This window comes from Dendropsophus ebraccatus, chromosome 2 (assembly GCF_027789765.1).
Source record: "Dendropsophus ebraccatus isolate aDenEbr1 chromosome 2, aDenEbr1.pat, whole genome shotgun sequence".
Taxonomy (NCBI): Eukaryota; Metazoa; Chordata; class Amphibia; order Anura; family Hylidae; genus Dendropsophus; species Dendropsophus ebraccatus.
Genome location: NC_091455.1, coordinates 219,541,786 through 219,564,554, shown reverse-complemented (window position 1 = coordinate 219,564,554; position 22,769 = coordinate 219,541,786). Strand labels below are relative to the sequence as shown.

Genomic DNA, 22,769 nt, shown 5'->3' with positions numbered 1-22,769 from the left:
GTGAGAAGGGGTGCCATGTCCCATCATAGCCACAGCTGACCCCAAACCCCTGGGTGACCCTGTACCCGCCTCACCTCTCTGGAGCAGTCTTGGAAGGAGAGCTGCTGCTGCTGATGCGTCTTAGTAGCTGGTACTTTCCGGAGTGTGCCCCACCTCTTGGCACTAAACCCACTGATGCAAACCTTTCTGCCGGTGCCGAGGGCGTGAGGAGCCGCAGAGGAGCTGTTCTTCAGCAGGGAGGTCGTGATCTGAGGAGTCTTGGAGCCGGAGGTCGTGATCTGAGGAGTCTTGGAGGCAGGAGAGAGGCAGCTGAGAATGGCGGAGGCTTGGTCTTGGGGTGGAGCGGCCCTGGGCTCCTCAGGCGTCTTCTCCTTCTGTAGAAGATACTTAGAGACAGCAGCAGAATCCAAACTCACCAGCGGCCTCCTCCTGCTGAGAGCGGGCTCCATGGTGGGGGTAGTAGTGCCGCTTGTGTCACAGTCATCCTGCACAGAGGTTTCTCGCAGACGACACTTACTCTGGAGTCGGAAATATTCCGCCACGCTGCGAGAATTTAACCTGATGAACGGCTGAAACTGTTTTCTGCTGAAATCCTGCCACCTGCTGGGGGTAACTATGGAGGGGCTCCCACCTTCCTTATGGGGGGCATAGAGTGGGGGACGAGGCTCGCTCCCCGGATTCTCCTCTTTGTCTATAGTGAAATCACCAGAGAAGAGTTCAGCGCTGGCGTCCAATCCATCACTTTGTTCCTGGTGGCTGGACGTCTCCTCACCGATCAAAACAACGGACGGCGACTTGGGAGAAGACACCATTTCTGGAGACAAGAGGCAGATGGCTGGCAGCTTGTGGTCACTGCCGGGTCTGATAAGCAGGCGCTTTACCCCAGAGCCGGCTCCATCTCTGTACCTCTCCGCACCTGCAGCCATAGGGGATGGGCTGAGGCCATGACTAGAGGCTGGAGCCTCCATACTTCTCACTTCATGTGAGACTCTGCAGGGGAGGCCTTCGCGGAGGGACGGGGGTGGCTCATTCCCCACACAGGACTCTGAGTCCACGCCACAGACCACCACACTGTCCTCCAAGGCTTCACACAGAGCCAGCTGCCTGACAAAGGCGTCCCCCTTCCTGGGCACAGCTGTCAGCATCATGGAGGGTGTGCTGCACAGCAGCGGCGGCTTCTGGAGAGGACTGGGCAGCGTGTCAGCCGAGGAGCTCAGAAGATTGGTCACGTCCGTACACATCCTCCTCCTCCTCCTCCTCTTCCTTTTCTTCAGAGTCCGACTGTCAGCTTCAAAGTCACCCGAGTCTGGAGACAGGAGAGGGCTCTGCACAAAACAGAGAAAACCAGTGACTTCACATGTGCCCCGCGTCCCCCCCCTGGCATCACATGTGCCCCGCGTCCCCCCCCTGGCATCACATGTGCCCCGCGTCCCCCCCCTGGCATCACATGTGCCCCGCGTCCCCCCCCTGGCATCACATGTGCCCCGCGTCCCCCCCCCCTGGCATCACATGTGCCCCGCGTCCCCCCCCTGGCATCACATGTGCCCTGTGTCCCTGCACCCCCCTGGCATCACATGTGCCCTGTGTCCCTGCACCCCCCTGGCATCACATGTGCCCTGTGTCCCTGCACCCCCCTGGCATTACATGTGCCCTGCGTCCCTGCACCCCCCCCCCCCATGTAATCACCCCCCTTCATGTGCGTCCCTGCACAGCCCCCCACAGGTGCCTCCTGAATTCCCTGCGCCCCCCATCCCCAGCCAAACACTTTAGGGGAGATTTATGAAAGGGTGTAAATATACTCCTGGTGTAAACTGCCCACAGCAGCCAATCACAGCTCAGCTTTCAGCCCTGGTAAATATAAGAGGAGCTGTGATTGGTTGCTGTGGGCAGTTTACACCCATAAATCTCCCCCTTTGTGTGCACCCCGCTTCACACATGCACGATTGTCACCTCTCCCCTAACGGTGTGTTTACACAGGCAGATTTATTTTGAGCCAAAGCCAGGGGACAGGTCATAAAGGAAAGACTGAGATTTCTCCTCTCACATCCAACCCTGGCAGATAATCTGTGTAAGGGTAGCTTTACACGTCCCGGATCCGCAGCAGATTTCACACTGCGAGTTTGCAGCGAAATCCGCATTTATCGGACCCGCCCCCCTTTAACCCCCCCTCCCACCGCCACACATTACCTGCTCGCCACCGTGGCTGTGTGTGATGCTCCACTGATTGGCTGATGGGGAGCCGGGAGAGTCATACACAGCCGCAGTGGCGAGCAGGTAATGTATGGCGGGGGGGGGGGGGGGGGGGGGAGTTAAAGGGGGGCGGGTCACATACAGACAGCGTGTATGGGACCCATTGAGCTACAGGATCCGCAGTGGATTTCGCTGAAAACTCGCAGTGTGAAATCTGTTGTGGATCAGGTACGTGTGAAGCTACCCTAAAAGCACCATAAGGCCCATCGGCGAATAGGCAGTGCTGACCCCCTCCCCCAATATCAACTGCATCCATTACATATACAGGGGGCAGCGGAGTGTCATATACTGCCACGCCCGGAGCAGGGGCGCTGTGTACTTCTGGTGACCTCTGTCCATGTCTTACCGCTTCCCTCCTGGGTTTACCGCTCACAGGTCTCATGGTGACGCCGGGCTCCGCAGCTTTGCGCCGAAGAGTCACAAACTTCCTGAAAGGAGTGGAGAAGACGATGTGTGAAGCTGGGAGGAGCCTGAAAAAAACGGTCAATGCAGGGGAAGGTTAACAAAGAGGACAAGGAGGCCACACCCCGGCAGTAATGTCCCTGGATGACATCACACCCCGGCAGTAATGTCCCTGGATGACATCACACTACCCCACCCCGGCAGTAATGTCCCTGGATGACATCACACTACCCCACCCCGGCAGTAATGTCCCTGGATGACATCACACTACCCCACCCCGGCAGTAATGTCCCTGGATGACATCACACTACCCCACCCCGGCAGTAATGTCCCTGGATGACATCACACTACCCCACCCCTGCAGTAATGTCCCTGGATGACATCACACTACCCCACCCCTGCAGTAATGTCCCTGGATGACATCACACTACCCCACCCCTGCAGTAATGTCCCTGGATGACATCACACTACCCCACCCCTGCAGTAATGTCCCTGGATGACATCACACTACCCCACCCCTGCAGTAATGTCCCTGGATGACATCACACCCCTGCAGTAATGTCCCTGATCTATAATAAAGAGTAAAAACATGAAGCAAAAGAAACAAACATATTTTAATGGACAGCTTATATATTAGATGTATATAGAGGTGATATATAATGATGTGTGTATAATATCACATATAACACTACAGCAGCTTATATATTAGATGTATATAGAGGTGATATATTATGTCCCCGCCCCACAGTGAAGCCCCTCCCCTGAATGACATCACATAGCCCCTCCCCTGGATGACATCACATGGTCCCCTGCCCAAGAGTATAGTCCCTCCCCTAAATGACGTTACATGGTCCCCACCCCACAGTAAAGCCCCTCCCCTGGATGACATCACATGGTCCCCCGCCCAAGAATATAGCCCCTCCCCTGGATGAAATCACATGGTCCCCGCCCCACAGTAAAGCCCCTCCCCTAAACAACATTACATGGTGCCAGCCCCACAGTATAGCCCCTCCCCTGGATGACGTCACATGGTCCCCGCCCCACAGTAAAGCCCCTCCCCTGAATGACATTACATGGTCCCCGCCCCACAGTAAAGCCCCTCCCCTGAATGACATTACATGGTCCCCGCCCCACAGTAAAGCCCCTCCCCTGAATGACATTACATGGTCCCCGCCCCACGCCCCACAGTAAAGCCCCTCCCCTGAATGACATTACATGGTCCCTGCCCCACAGTAAAGCCCCTCCCCTGAATGACATTACATGGTCCCCGCCCCACAGTAAAGCCCCTCCCCTGAATGACATTACATGGTCCCCGCCCCACAGTAAAGCCCCTCCCCTGGATTGCATCACATGGTAGCAGCCATCTCTCACTTGTCGTCATTCTCTTTCTCCTCATCAGTAGGTGAGGGGCTGAGCAGGCACTTCCTCCGGCTTCTCCTTGGTGGCTGCAGAGGTTTCTTTTTCCTCCTGGAGGTCGGCTTCTCTGGCCTCCGGCCTCTACACGATGATCTCTCCTTCCTACAGGACAGGGGCAAAGGGATGAACCAGGCTGCAACCCACTGCCCCCACTCAGGGGAGTTATATGAGGGATGATGTGCCCCCCCCCCCCCTGCTCACTGGGTGATTACATATAACATGTGCCCCCTCCCTTCCCTGGGTGATTACATATAACATGTGCCCCTCCTCCTCCCTGGGTGATTACATATAACATGTGCCCCCCCCCCTTCCTCCCTGGGTGATTACATATAACATGTGCCCCCCCCCCCTTCCTCCCTGGGTGATTACATATAACATGTGCCCCCCCCCCTTCCTCCCTGGGTGATTACATATAAACATGTGCCCCCCCCCCTTCCTCCCTGGGTGATTACATTTAACATGTGCCCCCCCCCCCTTCCTCCCTGGGTGATTACATATAACATGTGCCCCCCCCCCCTTCCTCCCTGGGTGATTACATATAACATGTGCCCCCCCCCCTTCTCCCTGGGTGATTACATATAACATGTGCCCCCCCCCCCCCTTCCTCCCTGGGTGATTACATATAACATGTGCCCCCCCCCCTTCCTCCCTGGGTGATTACATATAACATGTGCCCCCCCCCCTTCCTCCCTGGGGATTACATATAACATGTGCCCCCCCCCCTTCCTCCCTGGGTGATTACATATAACATGTGCCCCCCCCCTCCCTGGGTGATTACATATAACATGTGCCCCCCCCCCTCCCTGGGTGATTACGTGTAACATGTGCCCCCCCCTCCTCCCTGGGTGATTACATATAAACATGTGCCCCCCCCCTCCTCCTCCTCCTCCCTGGGTGATTACATATACATGTGCCCCCCCCCCTCCCTGGGTGATTACGTGTAACATGTGCCCCCCCCCCCTCCTCCCTGGGTGATTACATATAACATGTGCCCCCCCCTCCTCCTCCTCCTCCCTGGGTGATTACATATAACATGTGCCCCCCCCCCCTCCTCCTCCTCCTCCCTGGGTGATTACATATAACATGTGCCCCCCCCCCCCCTCCTCCCTGGGTGATATAACATGTGCCCCCCCCCCTCCTCCCTGGGTGATTACATATAACATGTGCCCCCCCCCCCTCCTCCCTGGGTGATTACATATAACATGTGCCCCCCCCTCCTCCTCCTCCTCCTCCCTGGGTGATTACATATAACATGTGCCCCCCCCCCCCCTCCTCCTCCTCCTCCTCCCTGGGTGATTACATAAAACATGTGCCCCCCCCCCCTTCCTCCCTGGGTGATTACATATAACATGTGCCCCCCCCCCCCTCCTCCTCCTCCTCCTCCCTGGGTGATTACATATAACATGTGCCCCCCCCCTCCTCCCTGGGTGATTACATATAACATGTGCCCCCCCCCCTTCCTCCCTGGGTGATTACATATAACATGTGCCCCCCCCTTCCTCCCTGGGTGATTACATATAACATGTGCCCCCCCCCCCTCCTCCTCCCTGGGTGATTACATATAACATGTGCCCCCCCCTTCCCTGGGTGATTACATATAACATGTGCCCCCCCCCCTCCCTGGGTGATTACATATAACATGTGCCCCCCCCCTCCTCCCTGGGTGATTACATATAACATGTGCCCCCCCCCCTTCCTCCCTGGGTGATTACATATAACATGTGCCCCCCCCTTCCTCCCTGGGTGATTACATATAACATGTGCCCCCCCCCCTCCTCCTCCCTGGGTGATTACATATAACATGTGCCCCCCCCCCTTCCCTGGGTGATTACATATAACATGTGCCCCCCCCCCCCTTCCTCCCTGGGTGATTACATATAACATGTGCCCCCCCCCCTCCTCCTCCCTGGGTGATTACATATAACATGTGCCCCCACCTTCCCGGGTGATTACATATAACATGTGCCCCCCCCCCCTTCCTCCCGGGTGATTACATATAACATTGTGCCCCCCCCCCCCTTCCTCCCTGTGGTGATTACATATAACATGTGCCCCCCCCCTTCCCTGGGTGATTACATATAACATGTGCCCCCCCCCTCCTCCCTGGGTGATTACATATAACATGTGCCCCCCCCCTCCTCCCTGGGTGATTACATATAACATGTGCCCCCCCCCCTTCCTCCCTGGGTGATTACATATAACATGTGCCCCCCCCCCCCCTCCTGGGTGATTACATATAACATGTGCCCCCCCCCTCCCTGGGTGATTACATATAACATGTGCCCCCCCCCTCCCTGGGTGATTACATATAACATGTGCCCCCCCCCCTCCCTGGGTGATTACATATAACATGTGCCCCCCCCCCTCCTCCCTGGGTGATTACATATAACATGTGCCCCCCCCCCCTCCTCCCTGGGTGATTACATATAACATGTGCCCCCCCCCCCCCTTCCTCCCTGGGTGATTACATATAACATGTGCCCCCCCCCTCCTCCCTGGGTGATTACATATAACATGTGCCCCCCCCCTCCTCCCTGGGTGATTACATATAACATGTGCCCCCCCCCCCTTCCTCCCTGGGTGATTACATATAACATGTGCCCCCCCCCCTCCCTGGGTGATTACATATAACATGTGCCCCCCCCCCCCTCCTCCCTGGGTGATTACATATAACATGTGCCCCCCCCCCCTCCTCCCTGGGTGATTACATATAACATGTGCCCCCCCCCCCTCCTCCCTGGGTGATTACATATAACATGTGCCCCCCCCCTCCCTGGGTGATTACATATAACATGTGCCCCCCCCCCCTCCCTGGGTGATTACGTGTAACATGTGTGGACCCCACCTCTTAGTCGGTATAAAGTCGGGGTCCCCAGAGGAGGAGGCGTCACAAGTCGACTCCAGGTGGGAGGAAGAGCTGGAGAAGAGATGCTTCCGATCCGGTGGGGAAAACCACGTTTGAGCGTCCACCCTCCTCAGAGGCCGCAGCCGCGCATACGTCCGTATAACGCCACCCGGTGCACCGCCACATCTGCCCGCCATGTCTGCAAGAGAGAGCGCAAGACTCAGGTATACAGGAGGAGGCGGCCCGTCACCTACACAGGAGGAGGAGTACATAGAAGAGCTGTATACAGGAGGAGGGAGGAGGAGTACATAGAAGAGCTGTATACAGGAGGAGGGAGGAGGAGTACATAGAAGAGCTGTATACAGGAGGAGGGAGGAGGAGTACATAGAAGAGCTGTATACAGGAGGAGGGAGGAGGAGTACATAGAAGAGCTGTATACAGGAGGAGGGAGGAGGAGTACATAGAAGAGCTGTATACAGGAGGGAGGAGTATATAGAAGAGCTGTATACAGGAGGAGGGAGGAGGAGTACATAGAAGAGCTGTATACAGGAGGGAGGAGGAGTACATAGAAGAGCTGTATACAGGAGGAGGGAGGAGGAGTACATAGAAGAGCTGTATACAGGAGGGAGGAGTATATAGAAGAGCTGTATACAGGAGGAGGGAGGAGGAGTATATAGAAGAGCTGTATACAGGAGGGAGGAGTATATAGAAGAGCTGTATACAGGAGGAGGGAGGAGGAGTACATAGAAGAGCTGTATACAGGAGGGAGGAGGAGTACATAGAAGAGCTGTATACAGGAGGAGGGAGGAGGAGTACATAGAAGAGCTGTATACAGGAGGGAGGAGGAGTACATAGAAGAGCTGTATACAGGAGGAGGGAGGAGGAGTATATAGAAGAGCTGTATACAGGAGGGAGGAGGAGTATATAGAAGAGCTGTATACAGGAGGGAGGAGTACATAGAAGAGCTGTATACAGGAGGAGGGAGGAGGAGTATATAGAAGAGCTGTATACAGGAGGGAGGAGTATATAGAAGAGCTGTATACAGGAGGGAGGAGTATATAGAAGAGCTGTATACAGGAGGGAGGAGTATATAGAAGAGCTGTATACAGGAGGAGGGAGGAGGAGTACGTAGAAGAGCTGTATACAGGAGGGAGGAGGAGTACATAGAAGAGCTGTATACAGGAGGGAGGAGGAGTACATAGAAGAGCTGTATACAGGAGGAGGGAGGAGGAGTACGTAGAAGAGCTGTATACAGGAGGGAGGAGGAGTACATAGAAGAGCTGTATACAGGAGGGAGGAGGAGTACATAGAAGAGCTGTATACAGGAGGAGGGAGGAGGAGTACATAGAAGAGCTGTATACAGGAGGAGGGAGGAGGAGTACGTAGAAGAGCTGTATACAGGAGGGAGGAGGAGTACATAGAAGAGCTGTATACAGGAGGGAGGAGGAGTACATAGAAGAGCTGTATACAGGAGGAGGGAGGAGGAGTATATAGAAGAGCTGTATACAGGAGGAGGGAGGAGGAGTACATAGAAGAGCTGTATACAGGAGGAGGGAGGAGGAGTACATAGAAGAGCTGTATACAGGAGGAGGGAGGAGGAGTACATAGAAGAGCTGTATACAGGAGGGAGGAGGAGTACATAGAAGAGCTGTATACAGGAGGGAGGAGGAGTACATAGAAGTGCACAATGTTCGAGATAGAAAAAGACCGGCACAGCAAGCTAATAACAACACTTGTGGGGAGCACTATGTGCTTAGCTGGACCTGTTATCATCATGAAGTGTTGGCGTCTTACCTGCTAAGAATATTTGTTTGCCATTTATGGACGAATAAACAAGCACCGATTTTTTTGCACGTACATAGTGGTGAGTGCCGCTTCATTTCTATTTTTCTATGTAGGAGTACATAGAAGAGCTGTATACAGGAGGAGGGAGGAGGAGTACATAGAAGAGCTGTATACAGGAGGAGGGAGGAGGAGTACATAGAAGAGCTGTATACAGGAGGAGGGAGGGAGGAGTATATAGAAGAGCTGTATACAGGAGGGAGGAGTATATAGAAGAGCTGTATACAGGAGGAGGGAGGAGGAGTACATAGAAGAGCTGTATACAGGAGGGAGGAGTATATAGAAGAGCTGTATACAGGAGGAGGGAGGAGGAGTACATAGAAGAGCTGTATACAGGAGGGAGGAGTATATAGAAGAGCTGTATACAGGAGGAGGGAGGAGGAGTACATAGAAGAGCTGTATACAGGAGGAGGGAGGAGGAGTACATAGAAGAGCTGTATACAGGAGGGAGGAGGAGTATATAGAAGAGCTGTATACAGGAGGAGGGAGGAGGAGTACGTAGAAGAGCTGTATACAGGAGGGAGGAGGAGTATATAGAAGAGCTGTATACAGGAGGAGGGAGGAGGAGTATATAGAAGAGCTGTATACAGGAGGAGGGAGGAGGAGTATATAGAAGAGCTGTATACAGGAGGGAGGAGGAGTATATAGAAGAGCTGTATACAGGAGGAGGGAGGAGTATATAGAAGAGCTGTATACAGGAGGAGGGAGGAGGAGTATATAGAAGAGCTGTATACAGGAGGAGGGAGGAGTATATAGAAGAGCTGTATAACAGGAGGAGGGAGGAGGAGTATATAGAAGGAGCTGTATACAGGAGGGAGGAGGAGTACATAGAAGAGCTGTATACAGGAGGAGGGAGGAGGAGTATATAGAAGAGCTGTATACAGGAGGAGGGAGGAGTATATAGAAGAGCTGTATACAGGAGGAGGGAGGAGGAGTATATAGAGAGCTGTATACAGGAGGAGGGAGGAGTATATAGAAGAGCTGTATACAGGAGGAGGGAGGAGGAGTATATAGAAGAGCTGTATACCAGGAGGAGGGAGGAGTATATAGAAGAGCTGTATACAGGAGGAGGGAGGAGGAGTATATAGAAGAGCTGTATACAGGAGGAGGGAGGAGGAGTATATAGAAGAGCTGTATACAGGAGGAGGGAGGAGGAGTATATAGAAGAGCTGTATACAGGAGGAGGGAGGAGTATATAGAAGAGCTGTATACAGGAGGAGGGAGGAGGAGTATATAGAAGAGCTGTATACAGGAGGGAGGAGGAGTACATAGAAGAGCTGTATACAGGAGGAGGGAGGAGGAGTATATAGAAGAGCTGTATACAGGAGGAGGGAGGAGTATATAGAAGAGCTGTATACAGGAGGAGGGAGGAGGAGTATATAGAAGAGCTGTATACAGGAGGGAGGAGGAGTACATAGAAGAGCTGTATACAGGAGGGAGGAGTATATAGAAGAGCTGTATACAGGAGGAGGGAGGAGTATATAGAAGAGCTGTATACAGGAGGAGGGAGGAGGAGTATATAGAAGAGCTGTATACAGGAGGGAGGAGGAGTACATAGAAGAGCTGTATACAGGAGGGAGGGAGGATGTACATAGAAGAGCTGTATACAGGAGGAAGGGAGGAGGAGTACGTAGAAGAGCTGTATACAGGAGGGAGGAGGGAGTACATAGAAGAGCTGTATACAGGAGGGAGGAGGAGTACATAGAGAGCTGTATACAGGAGGAGGGAGGAGGAGTACATAGAAGAGCTGTATACAGGAGGAGGGAGGAGGAGTACGTAGAAGAGCTGTATACAGGAGGGAGGAGGAGTACATAGAAGAGCTGTATACAGGAGGGAGGAGGAGTACATAGAAGAGCTGTATACAGGAGGGAGGAGGAGTACATAGAAGTGCACAATGTTCGAGATAGAAAAAGACCGGCACAGCAAGCTAATAACACTTGTTGGGGAGCACTATGTGCTTAGCTGGACCTGTTATCATCATGAAGTGTTGGCGTCTTACCTGCATAAGAATATTTGTTTGCCATTTATGGACGAATAAACAAGCACCGATTTTTTTGCACCGTACATAGTGGTGAGTGCCGCTTCATTTCTATTTTTCTATGTAGGAGTACATAGAGAGCTGTATACAGGAGGAGGGAGGAGGATTACATAGAAGAGCTGTATACAGGAGGAGGGAGGAGGAGTACATAGAAGAGCTGTATACAGGAGGAGGGAGGGAGGAGTATATAGAAGAGCTGTATACAGGAGGGAGGAGTATATAGAAGAGCTGTATAACAGGAGGAGGGAGGAGGAAGTACATAGAAGAGCTGTATACAGGAGGGAGGAGGAGGAGTATATAGAAGAGCTGTATACAGGAGGAGGGAGGAGGAGTACATAGAAGAGCTGTATACAGGAGGGAGGAGTATATAGAAGAGCTGTATACAGGAGGAGGGAGGAGGAGTACATAGAAGAGCTGTATACAGGAGGAGGGAGGAGGAGTACATAGAAGAGCTGTATACAGGAGGAGGGAGGAGGAGTATATAGAAGAGCTGTATACAGGAGGAGGGAGGAGGAGTACGTAGAAGAGCTGTATACAGGAGGGAGGAGGAGTAATATAGAAGAGCTGTATACAGGGAGGAGGGAGGAGGAGTATATAGAAGAGCTGTATACAGGAGGAGGGAGGAGGAGTATATAGAAGAGCTGTATACAGGAGGGAGGAGTATATAGAAGAGCTGTATACAGGAGGAGGGAGGAGTATATAGAAGAGCTGTATACAGGAGGAGGGAGGAGGAGTATATAGAAGAGCTGTATACAGGAGGAGGGAGGAGTATATAGAAGAGCTGTATACAGGAGGAGGGAGGAGGAGTATATAGAAGAGCTGTATACAGGAGGGAGGAGGAGTACATAGAAGAGCTGTATACAGGAGGAGGGAGGAGGAGTATATAGAAGAGCTGTATACAGGAGGAGGGAGGAGTATATAGAAGAGCTGTATACAGGAGGAGGGAGGAGGAGTATATAGAAGAGCTGTATACAGGAGGAGGGAGGAGTATATAGAAGAGCTGTATACAGGAGGAGGGAGGAGGAGTATATAGAAGAGCTGTATACAGGAGGAGGGAGGAGTATATAGAAGAGCTGTATACAGGAGGAGGGAGGAGTATATAGAAGAGCTGTACAGGAGGAGGGAGGAGTATATAGAAGAGCTGTATACAGGAGGAGGGAGGAGGAGTATATCGAAGAGCTGTATACAGGAGGAGGGAATGAGTTAATAGAAGAGCTGTATACAGGAGGAGGGAGGGAGGAGTATATAGAAGAGCTGTATACAGGAGGGAGCGAGGAGTACATAGAAGAGCTGTATACAGGAGGAGGGAGGAGGAGTATATAGAAGAGCTGTATACAGGAGGAGGGAGGAGTATATAGAAGAGCTGTATACAGGAGGAGGGAGGAGGAGTATATAGAAGAGCTGTATACAGGAGGGAGGAGGAGTACATAGAAGAGCTGTATACAGGAGGGAGGAGGAGTATATAGAAGAGCTGTATACAGGAGGGAGGAGGAGTATATAGAAGAGCTGTATACAGGAGGGAGGAGGAGTATATAGAAGAGCTGTATACAGGAGGAGGGAGGAGTATATAGAAGAGCTGTATACAGGAGGAGGGAGGAGGAGTATATAGAAGAGCTGTATACAGGAGGAGGGAGGAGGAGTATATAGAAGAGCTGTATACAGGAGGGAGGAGTATATAGAAGAGCTGTATACAGGAGGGAGGAGGAGTATATAGAAGAGCTGTATACAGGAGGAGTATATAGAAGAGCTGTATACAGGAGGGAGGAGGAGTATATAGAAGAGCTGTATACAGGAGGGAGGAGGAGTATATAGAAGAGCTGTATACAGGAGGGAGGAGGAGTATATAGAAGAGCTGTATACAGGAGGGAGGAGGAGTATATAGAAGAGCTGTATACAGGAGGAGGGAGGAGTATATAGAAGAGCTGTATACAGGAGGAGGGAGGAGGAGTATATAGAAGAGCTGTATACAGGAGGAGGGAGGAGGAGTATATAGAAGAGCTGTATACAGGAGGGAGGAGGAGTATATAGAAGAGCTGTATACAGGAGGGAGGAGGAGTATATAGAAGAGCTGTATACAGGAGGGAGGAGGAGTATATAGAAGAGCTGTATACAGGAGGGAGGAGGAGTATATAGAAGAGCTGTATACAGGAGGGAGGAGGAGTATATAGAAGAGCTGTATACAGGAGGGAGGAGGAGTATATAGAAGAGCTGTATACAGGAGGGAGGAGTATATAGAAGAGCTGTAGGGAGGAGTATATAGAAGAGCTGTATACTGAGGCTCGATGTATACACATACATATACACACACACATATCCATCCATTACCCAGCATGCCCCGGTCCTCCCGGTAGCACCGCTCACTCTCACCTGCTCTGTACTCTCCGGTTTTTCTCTGTTCACTTCCGGTTCTTCGTAGCATTCAAACTTGCCGCCAAGGTCACATGACGAGCGGTCGTCCGCCATCTTGGTTTCGGGCAGCCGCTTCAGGAGTGGTAGTCACGGGTGTGTAAAGCGGCGACTATACCTCAGCGCTGTCAGCGGCCGCCATTATATGAGCTGGAAGTACGTCACAGGGGGCGTGGTTATTTAAAATGACGTCGTTGACCCACGTTACGAAGTTTAATACGTCACTTTTTGGGGGTGGGGCGGGGGCGTGAGGTACTGGCCTCGGTCTTGTGATGTTGGTTTCCTGGCACGTAATTGGCGGGCTTTGTCAGAAGGCGGGATTCCTTGTGCCCTGCGGATGAACACGAGATAGAGAGGGAAGGGCTGCTTCTCCACAACTTCCCTGCTAGGCCGACACACGTACAGCACTCCACTGTCACCTGCCCTCCCACCACACACACACAGCACTCCACTGTCACCTGCCCTCCCACCACACACACAGCACTCCACTGTCACCTGCCCTCCCACCACACACACAGCACTCCACTGTCACCTGCCCTCCCACCACACACGTACAGCACTCCACTGTCACCTGCCCTCCCACCACACGTACATCACTCCACTGTCACCTGCCCTCCCACCACACACACACAGCACTCCACTGTCACCTGCCCTCCCACCACACACACAGCACTCCACTGTCACCTGCCCTCCCACCACACACACAGCACTCCACTGTCACCTGCCCTCCCACCACACACGTACAGCACTCCACTGTCACCTGCCCTCCCACCACACACACACAGCACTCCACTGTCACCTGCCCTCCCATCACACACACAGCACTCCACTGTCACCTGCCCTCCCACCACACACACAGCACTCCACTGTCACCTGCCCTCCCACCACACACACAGCACTCCACTGTCACCTGCCCTCCCACCACACACACAGCACTCCACTGTCACCTGCCCTCCCACCACACACGTACAGCACTCCACTGTCACCTGCCCTCCCACCACACACACAGCACTCCACTGTCACCTGCCCTCCCACCACACACACAGCACTCCACTGTCACCTGCCCTCCCACCACACACACAGCACTCCACTGTCACCTGCCCTCCCACCACACACGTACAGCACTCCACTGTCACCTGCCCTCCCACCACACACAGAGCACTCCACTGTCACCTGCCGTCCCACCACACACGTACAGCACTCCACTGTCACCTGCCCTCCCACCACACACACAGCACTCCACTGTCACCTGCCCTCCCACCACACACACAGCACTCCACTGTCACCTGCCCTCCCACCACACACAGAGCACTCCACTGTCATCTGCCCTCCCACCACACACACAGCACTCCACTGTCACCTGCCCTCCCACCACACACCGAGCACTCCACTGTCACCTGCCCTCCCACCACACACGTACAGCACTCCACTGTCACCTGCCCTCCCACCACACACGTACAGCACTCCACTGTCACCTGCCCTCCCACCACACACACCGAGCACTCCACTGTCACCTGCCCTCCCACCACACACCGAGCACTCCACTGTCACCTGCCCTCCCACCACACACGTACAGCACTCCACTGTCACCTGCCCTCCCACCACACACGTACAGCACTCCACTGTCACCTGCCCTCCCACCACACACACAGCACTCCACTGTCACCTGCCCTCCCACCACACACAGAGCACTCCACTGTCACCTGCCCTCCCACCACACACACAGCACTCCACTGTCACCTGCCCTCCCACCACACACACAGCACTCCACTGTCACCTGCCCTCCCACCACACACGTACAGCACTCCACTGTCACCTGCCCTCCCACCACACACACAGCACTCCACTGTCACCTGCCCTCCCACCACACACAGAGCACTCCACTGTCACCTGCCCTCCCACCACACACGTACAGCACTCCACTGTCACCTGCCCTCCCACCACACACCGAGCACTCCACTGTCACCTGCCCTCCCACCACACACGTACAGCACTCCACTGTCACCTGCCCTCCCACCACACACAGAGCACTCCACTGTCACCTGCCCTCCCACCACACACCGAGCACTCCACTGTCACCTGCCCTCCTACCACACACCGAGCACTCCACTGTCACCTGCCCTCCCACCACACACCGAGCACTCCACTGTCACCTGCCCTCCCACCACACACCGAGCACTCCACTGTCACCTGCCCTCCCACCACACACACAGCACTCCACTGTCACCTGCCCTCCCACCACACACCGAGCACTCCACTGTCACCTGCCCTCCCACCACACACACAGCACTCCACTGTCACCTGCCCTCCCACCACACACGTACAGCACTCCACTGTCACCTGCCCTCCCACCACACACACAGCACTCCACTGTCACCTGCCCTCCCACCACACAGAGCACTCCACTGTCACCTGCCCTCCCACCACACACACAGCACTCCGCTGTCACCTGCCCTCCCACCACACACACAGCACTCCGCTGTCACCTGCCCTCCCACCACACACCGAGCACTCCACTGTCACCTGCCCTCCCACCACACACCGAGCACTCCACTGTCATCTGCCCTCCCACCACACACCGAGCACTCCACTGTCACCTGCCCTCCCACCACACACGTACAGCACTTCACTGTCACCTGCCCTCCCACCACACACCAAGCACTCCACTGTCACCTGCCCTCCCACCACACACACAGCACTCCACTGTCACCTGCCCTCCCACCACACACGTACAGCACTCCACTGTCACCTGCCCTCCCACCACACACAGAGCACTCCACTGTCACCTGCCCTCCCACCACACACAGCACTTCACTGTCACCTGCCCTCCCACCACACACAGCACTCCACTGTCACCTGCCCTCCCACCACACACACAGCACTCCACTGTCACCTGCCCTCTCACCACACACACAGCACTCCACTGTCACCTGCCCTCCCACCACACACGTACAGCACTCCACTGTCACCTGCCCTCCCACCACACACCGAGCTCTCCACTGTCACCTGCCCTCCCACCACACACACAGCACTCCACTGTCACCTGCCCTCCCACCACACACGTACAGCACTCCACTGTCACCTGCCCTCCCACCACACACACAGCACTCCACTGTCACCCCCCCCCCCCCCAGTGATCTTTGCTGTCAATAGGAGTGGTGTTTTACTGAGTAGGATCTGAAGAGGAGAGCCGGTGCCAGCAAACGTAATGACATCAGGAGATACCCCGGCTGTGCCGTCACCTAAGCCCCGTACCTAGACAACATGGAGGACATGTAGCTGCCAGCATGGCCTGATCCTGCGGCAACGCCTGGTCCAGTGAGTAGGGCTTCTTTGCCTAAGTACATGGTTATGGTGACTTGTATTTATTCTGATAGGAGTCTTGGGTCTCTGTGATTTCTACGATACCATGGATTCTAATGAAGCAGTGTCCTAGAGGCAGGGCCGGCCTTTGGGGTGTGCGACCTGTGCGTCACTCCCGCCCAGCTGGAAGGCGCTCAGGCAGAGTGCTCCCCTAGCTGGCTGCCCGGCGCCCTCCTCCTGTGCCTGTACCTCCCGGGCTCCCCTCTGCCTTCCCATAGGCGCTGCATATTGTCCTATCAGTGCTTGCGGTCACAAGATTGACCAGACGGTACGCCTACAGCTGACGCGGCGCACGCTGAGGTCAGTGGTGCGTGCGGTGCCGGGGACATGCACAGAGAGCGCTCATCGGCCGGGGGCGGTGCAGAAGACAAGAGCCGCGGCGGGGGAGCGAGGTGTCAGGTGAGTTAAGTGTTTTTGTTTTTTCAATCTGCACAAAGGGGGGCAATCTATATGGGGGCAGACAACATAAGGGGGGCAATCTATATGGGGGCAGACAACATAAGGGGGGCAATCTATATGGGGGCAGACAACATAAGGGGGGCAATCTATATGGGGGCAGACAACATAAGGGGGGCAATCTATATGGGGGAGACAACATAAGGGGCAATCTATATGGGGGCAGACAACATAAGGGGGACAATCTATATGGGGGAGACAACATAAGGGGGGCAATCTATACGGGGGAAGACAACATAAGGGGGGCAATCTATACGGGGGAAGACAACATAAGGGGGGCAATCTATATGGAGGCAGACAACATAAGGGGCAATCTATATGGGGGCAGACAACATAAGGGGGACAATCTATATGGGGGCAGACAACATAAGGGGGGCAATCTATATGGGGGAGACAACATATGGGGGGCAATCTATATGGGGGAGACAACATAAGGGGGGCAATCTATATGGGGGAGACAACATAAGGGGGGCAATCTATATGGGGGCAGACAACATAAGGGGGGCAATCTATATGGGGGCAGACAACATAAGGGGGGCAATCTATACGGGGGAAGACAACATAAGGGGGGCAATCTATATGGAGGCAGACAACATAAGGGGGCAATCTATATGGGGGCAGACAACATAAGGGGGGCAATCTATATGGGGGCAGACAACATAAGGGGCAATCTATATGGGGGCAGACAACATAAGGGGGCAATCTATATGGGGGCAGACAACATAAGGGGGACAATCTATATGGGGGCAGACAACATAAGGGGGACAATCTATATGGGGGAGACAACATAAGGGGGACAATCTATATGGGGCAGACAACATAAGGGGGGCAATCTATACAGGGGAAGACAACATAAGGGGGGCAATCTATACGGGGGAAGACAACATAAGGGGGGCAATCTATATGGGGGCAGACAACATAAGGGGGACAATCTATATGGGGCAGACAACATAAGGGGGCAATCTATATGGGGGCAGACAACATAAGGGGCAATCTATATGGAGGCAGACAACATAAGGGGCAATCTATATGGGGGCAGACAACATAAGGGGCAATCTATATGGGGGCAGACAACATAAGGGGGGCAATCTATATGGGGGCAGACAACATAAGGGGGCAATCTATATGGGGGCAGGCAAAAGGGGGTCATCTGTAAGGGGGATGGACAACACAGGGGGGGGCATCTATAAGGGTGACAGTACGGGGGCCATCTATAAGGGAATGGACAACATGGGGGCCATCTGTAAGAGGGGCAGGGGGTGCATCTGTAAGGGAAACTACGAAGAGGTGGCCATCTATAAGGGAGGGCTACAGAGAGGGGGGCCATATACTATAGGGGGATTACACAGAGGGTGGTTCTGAAGGAGATGCACATGGGGCCATATATAGGGAAGACTGAACAAGGGGGTATTAGTCAGTATGTGGTGGAATTATTTGTTGCTTGTTATCCAGTATACAGGATTTGGTAAGTAACAATATGGTGGTGATGGTAGTGGTTGTAGCGTGGCAGTAATATTTGCCCCTTGTATACTGGTATTATTGGTAATATCCAGCTGCCAGCTAGATGTATGTAAGTGCAAGTATATATATATAGAACTAGAAAATGTACCTGGCGCTGCCCGGGTATAAAGTGTCAGTGTGTTAATTAGATTTGTTCTAAGGTGCCCAGGAGGCCAAGCTAAAGGTATTGTTTCATCTGAATTAATCAGTGGAATTAGTGTATACCTGTAGTGCATAGTTGGAGGGGTTCTGTATACCCACAATGTATAGTTTTTAGGGGTCTCGCATATCTGTAGTGCATAGTTGGGGGGGCTGTATACCTATAGTGTATAGTTGAGGGAGGTCCTGTATACCTGCAGTGTACAGTTGGTGAAGGTCCTGTATACCTGTACTGTATAGTTCGGGGGTCCTGTATACCTGTAGTATATAGTTGGTGCTGTATACCTGTAATGTATAGTTGGTGGAGGTCTTGTATACCTGTAGTTTATAGTTTGAGGGTCCTGGATACCTGTAGTGTATAATTGGTGGAGGTCTTGTATACCTGTAGTATATAGTTCGGGGGTCCTGTATACCTGTAGTAAATAGTTTGGGGTCCTGTATAACTATAGTATAGAGTTGGTGGAGGTCCTGTATACCTGTAGTGTATAGTTTGGGGTCCGATATACCTGTAGTATATAGCTGGTGGAGTTCCTGTATACCTATAGTATATTTGGGGTCCTGTATACTTGTAGTATAGAGTTGGTGAAGGTGCTGTATACCTGTATTATAGAGTTGGTGTAGGTCCTGTATACCTGTAGTGTATGGTTTTGAGGTCCTGTATACCTGTAGTGTATAGTTTGAGGTCCTGTATACCTGTAGTGTATAGTTTGGGGTCCTATATACCTGTAGTATATAGTTGGTGGAGTTCCTGTATACCTGTAGTGTATAGTTTTGGGGTCCTGTATACCTGTAGTGTATAGTTTGGGGTCCTGTATACCTGTAGTATATAGTTGGTGGAGGTCCTGTATACCTGAAGTATATAGTTGGTGGAGGTCCTGTATACCTGTAGTATATAGTTTTGGGGTCCTGTATACCTGTAGTGTAAAGTTTGGGGTCCTGTATACCTGTAGTATATAGTTTTGTGGAGGTCCCGTGCACTTGTAGTGTATAGTTTTGGGGTCCTATATACCTGTAGTGTCCTGTATACCTGCAGGGCTGTATTTACCCGTATGGCAGTGTTATTCAGTCACAGAGTGTCGGTATTGGTCATGTCTGGTATGGGGGTGTTATCCAGTCACAGTATGGCAGTATCGGTCAGGTCTGATATGATGGTGTTATCCAGTCACAGTATGGTGGTATTGGTCAGGACTGGTGTGGCGGTGTTACCCAGTCACAGTTTGCCGGTATTGGTCAGGTCTGGTATGGCAGTGTTATCCAGTCACAGTATGGCGGTATTGGTCAGGTCTGGTATGACAGTGTTATCCAGTCACAGTATGGCGGTATTGGTCAGGTCTGGTATGACAGTGTTATCCAGTCACAGTATGGCGGTATTGGTCAGGTCTGGTATGGCAGTGTTATCCAGTCACAGTATGGCGGTATTGGTCAGGTCTTATATGACAGTGTTATCCAGTCACAGTATGGCGGTATTGGTCAGGTCTGGTGTGGCGGTGTTATCCAGTCACAGTATGGCGGTATTGGTCAGGTCTGGTGTGGCGGTGTTATCCAGTCACAGTATGGCGGTATTGGTCAGGTCTGGCAGTGTTATCCAGTCACAGTATGGTGGTATTGGTCAGGTCTGGTGTAGCAGTGTTACCCAGTCACAGTTTGGTATATCTGTTGTGCCCTGTATATACATGTACTGTATGGATGGAGTAGGGGGCCCTGTATATACATGTACTGTATAGATGGAGTAGGGGGCCCTGTATATACCTGTACTGTATAGATAGAGTAGGGGGTCCTGTATATACATGTTCTGTATAGATGGAGTAGGGGGTCCTGTATATACATGTACTGTATAGATGGAGTAGGGGGTCCTGTATATACATGTACTGTATAGATGGAGTAGGGGGTCCTGTATATATATATGTACTGTATAGATGGAGTAGGGGGCCCTGTATATACATGTACTGTATGGATGGAGTAGGGGGCCCTGTATATACATGTACTGTATAGATGGAGTAGGGGGTCCTGTATATACATGTACTGTATAGATGGAGTAGGGGGTCCTGTATATACATGTTCTGTATAGATGGAGTAGGGGGTCCTGTATATACATGTAGTGTATAGATGGAGTAGGGGGTCCTGTATATACATGTACTGTATAGATGGAGTAGGGGGTCCTGTATATACATGTACTGTATAGATGGAGTAGGGGGTCCTGTATATATATATGTACTGTATAGATGGAGTAGGGGGCCCTGTATATACATGTACTGTATAGATGTAGTAGGGGGTCCTGTATATACATGTAGTGTATAGATGGAGTAGGGGGGTCCTGTATATACATGTACTGTATAGATGGAGTAGGGGGTCCTGTATATACATGTACTGTATAGATGGAGTAGGGGGCCCTGTATATACATGTACTGTATAGATGGAGTAGGGGGCCCTGTATATACATGTACTGTATAGATGGAGTAGGGGGCCCTGTATCTACATGTACTGTATAGATGGAGTAGGGGGTCCTGTATATACATGTACTGTATAGATGGAGTAGGGGGTCCTGTATACCTGTACTGTATAGATGGAGTAGGGGGTCCTGTATATACATGTACTGTATAGATGGAGTAGGGGGTCCTGTATACATGTACTGTATAGATGGAGTAGGGGCTCCTGTATATACATGTACTGCATAGATGGAGTAGGGGGCCCTGTATACATGTACTGTATAGATGGTGTAGGGGGTCCTGTATATACATGTACTGTATAGATGGAGTAGGGGCTCCTGTATACCTGTACTGTATAGTTGGAGTAGGGGGTCTACCAGTTATTACTGTGGATGTTGTGAGGCAGCTTCCCTAGCAACCATTGCTCCCTGTGAAAATGAAAGCAGTAATCCTATTGGTTGCTAAGGCTCCAACTGCCGTGTCTGCTGCAGCTAATTATATCACCTGTGTGTGCAGTGTGGAGATTTTCCCATTCATCTCTATGGGGCGCCTCTCTTTCCCCTCCCCCTCCTCTCCTGTGCATCTGGCGGGGACGGGACCTTCGCAATAACCTTCCCGGGCACCCAATGTATCTGTGGGCCAAATTTGGGGTCAAACGGTTCAGGTGTTTGGAAGTCTATAGAGGACAGACAGAAGGACAGACAGACAGACTTTGATTTTTATGATATAGATGTACATAGTGTGTGTACTGTTATATAATGTATAGTCAATGTGTAGGTGTGCATGTGTGTGTACTGGATACTCCCCCTCCAGCCATACACACAATTACTACATGGCTGGGAGAGGTAGTAGTAGTTGTGTATGGCTGATGGGGGTAGTAGTTGTGTGTATGACTGGGGGAGGTAGTAGTTGTGTGTATGGCTGGGGGAGGTAGTAGTGGTGTGTATGACTGGGGGAGGTAGTAGTGGTGTGTATGACTGGGGGAGGTAGTAGTTGTGTGTATGACTGGGGGAGGTAGTAGTTGTGTGTATGACTGGGGGAGGTGGTAGTTGTGTGTATGACTGGGGGAGGTAGTAGTTGTGTGTATGACTGGGGGAGGTAGTAGTTGTGTGTATGACTGGGGGAGGTAGTAGTAGTTGTGTATGACTGGGGGAGGTGGTAGTAGTTGTGTGTATGACTGGGGGAGGTAGTAGTTGTGTGTATGACTGGGGGAGGTAGTAGTTGTGTGTATGACTGGGGGAGGTAGTAGTTGTGTGTATGACTGGGGGAGGTAGTAGTAGTTGTGTATGGCTGGTGGGGGTAGTAGTTGTTGTGTGTATGGATGGGGGAGGTAGTAGTTGTGTGTATGACTGGGGGAGGTGGTAGTTGTGTATGGCTGGTGGGGGTAGTAGTTGTTGTGTGTATGGCTCGGGTGATAGGTGTTGGATGTCGTCTGGAGGAGTGAGAGGCTGTAGGAGCTTTATGTCACCTTGAGGGGGTCTCAGCAGATCCCCTGGGGGGGGGGGGTGCAGAAAAAAAATTCGCACAGGGCGCTATCTACCTTAAGGCCGGCCCTGCATAGAGGGGCGGGGGGTTCCTCCCACAGGGGGGTGGGTCGTCCGGCCTCCAGTGCTTCAGCCCGGGCCTGATGGTACATTCACTTTAAGGGTGCCTTCACACCTACCGT

The 22,769-nt window shown here is 52.5% G+C and overlaps 1 protein-coding gene across 1 annotated transcript in view; it reads right to left on the bottom strand.

Annotated features, from left to right (window-relative positions):
- The window catches only part of HASPIN (histone H3 associated protein kinase), a 56,228-nt gene extending 34,723 nt beyond the window's left edge, over positions 1 to 21,505 (bottom strand). The window contains 6 exon segments of the mRNA XM_069960671.1: positions 75 to 1,325; positions 2,597 to 2,720; positions 4,024 to 4,170; positions 6,914 to 7,112; positions 13,119 to 13,530; positions 21,450 to 21,505. Coding sequence (XP_069816772.1) covers positions 75 to 1,325; positions 2,597 to 2,720; positions 4,024 to 4,170; positions 6,914 to 7,112; positions 13,119 to 13,212 — 1,815 coding nt within the window. The 5' untranslated portion in view covers positions 13,213 to 13,530; positions 21,450 to 21,505.
- Between the last annotated feature and the right edge of the window lie 1,264 nt (positions 21,506 to 22,769).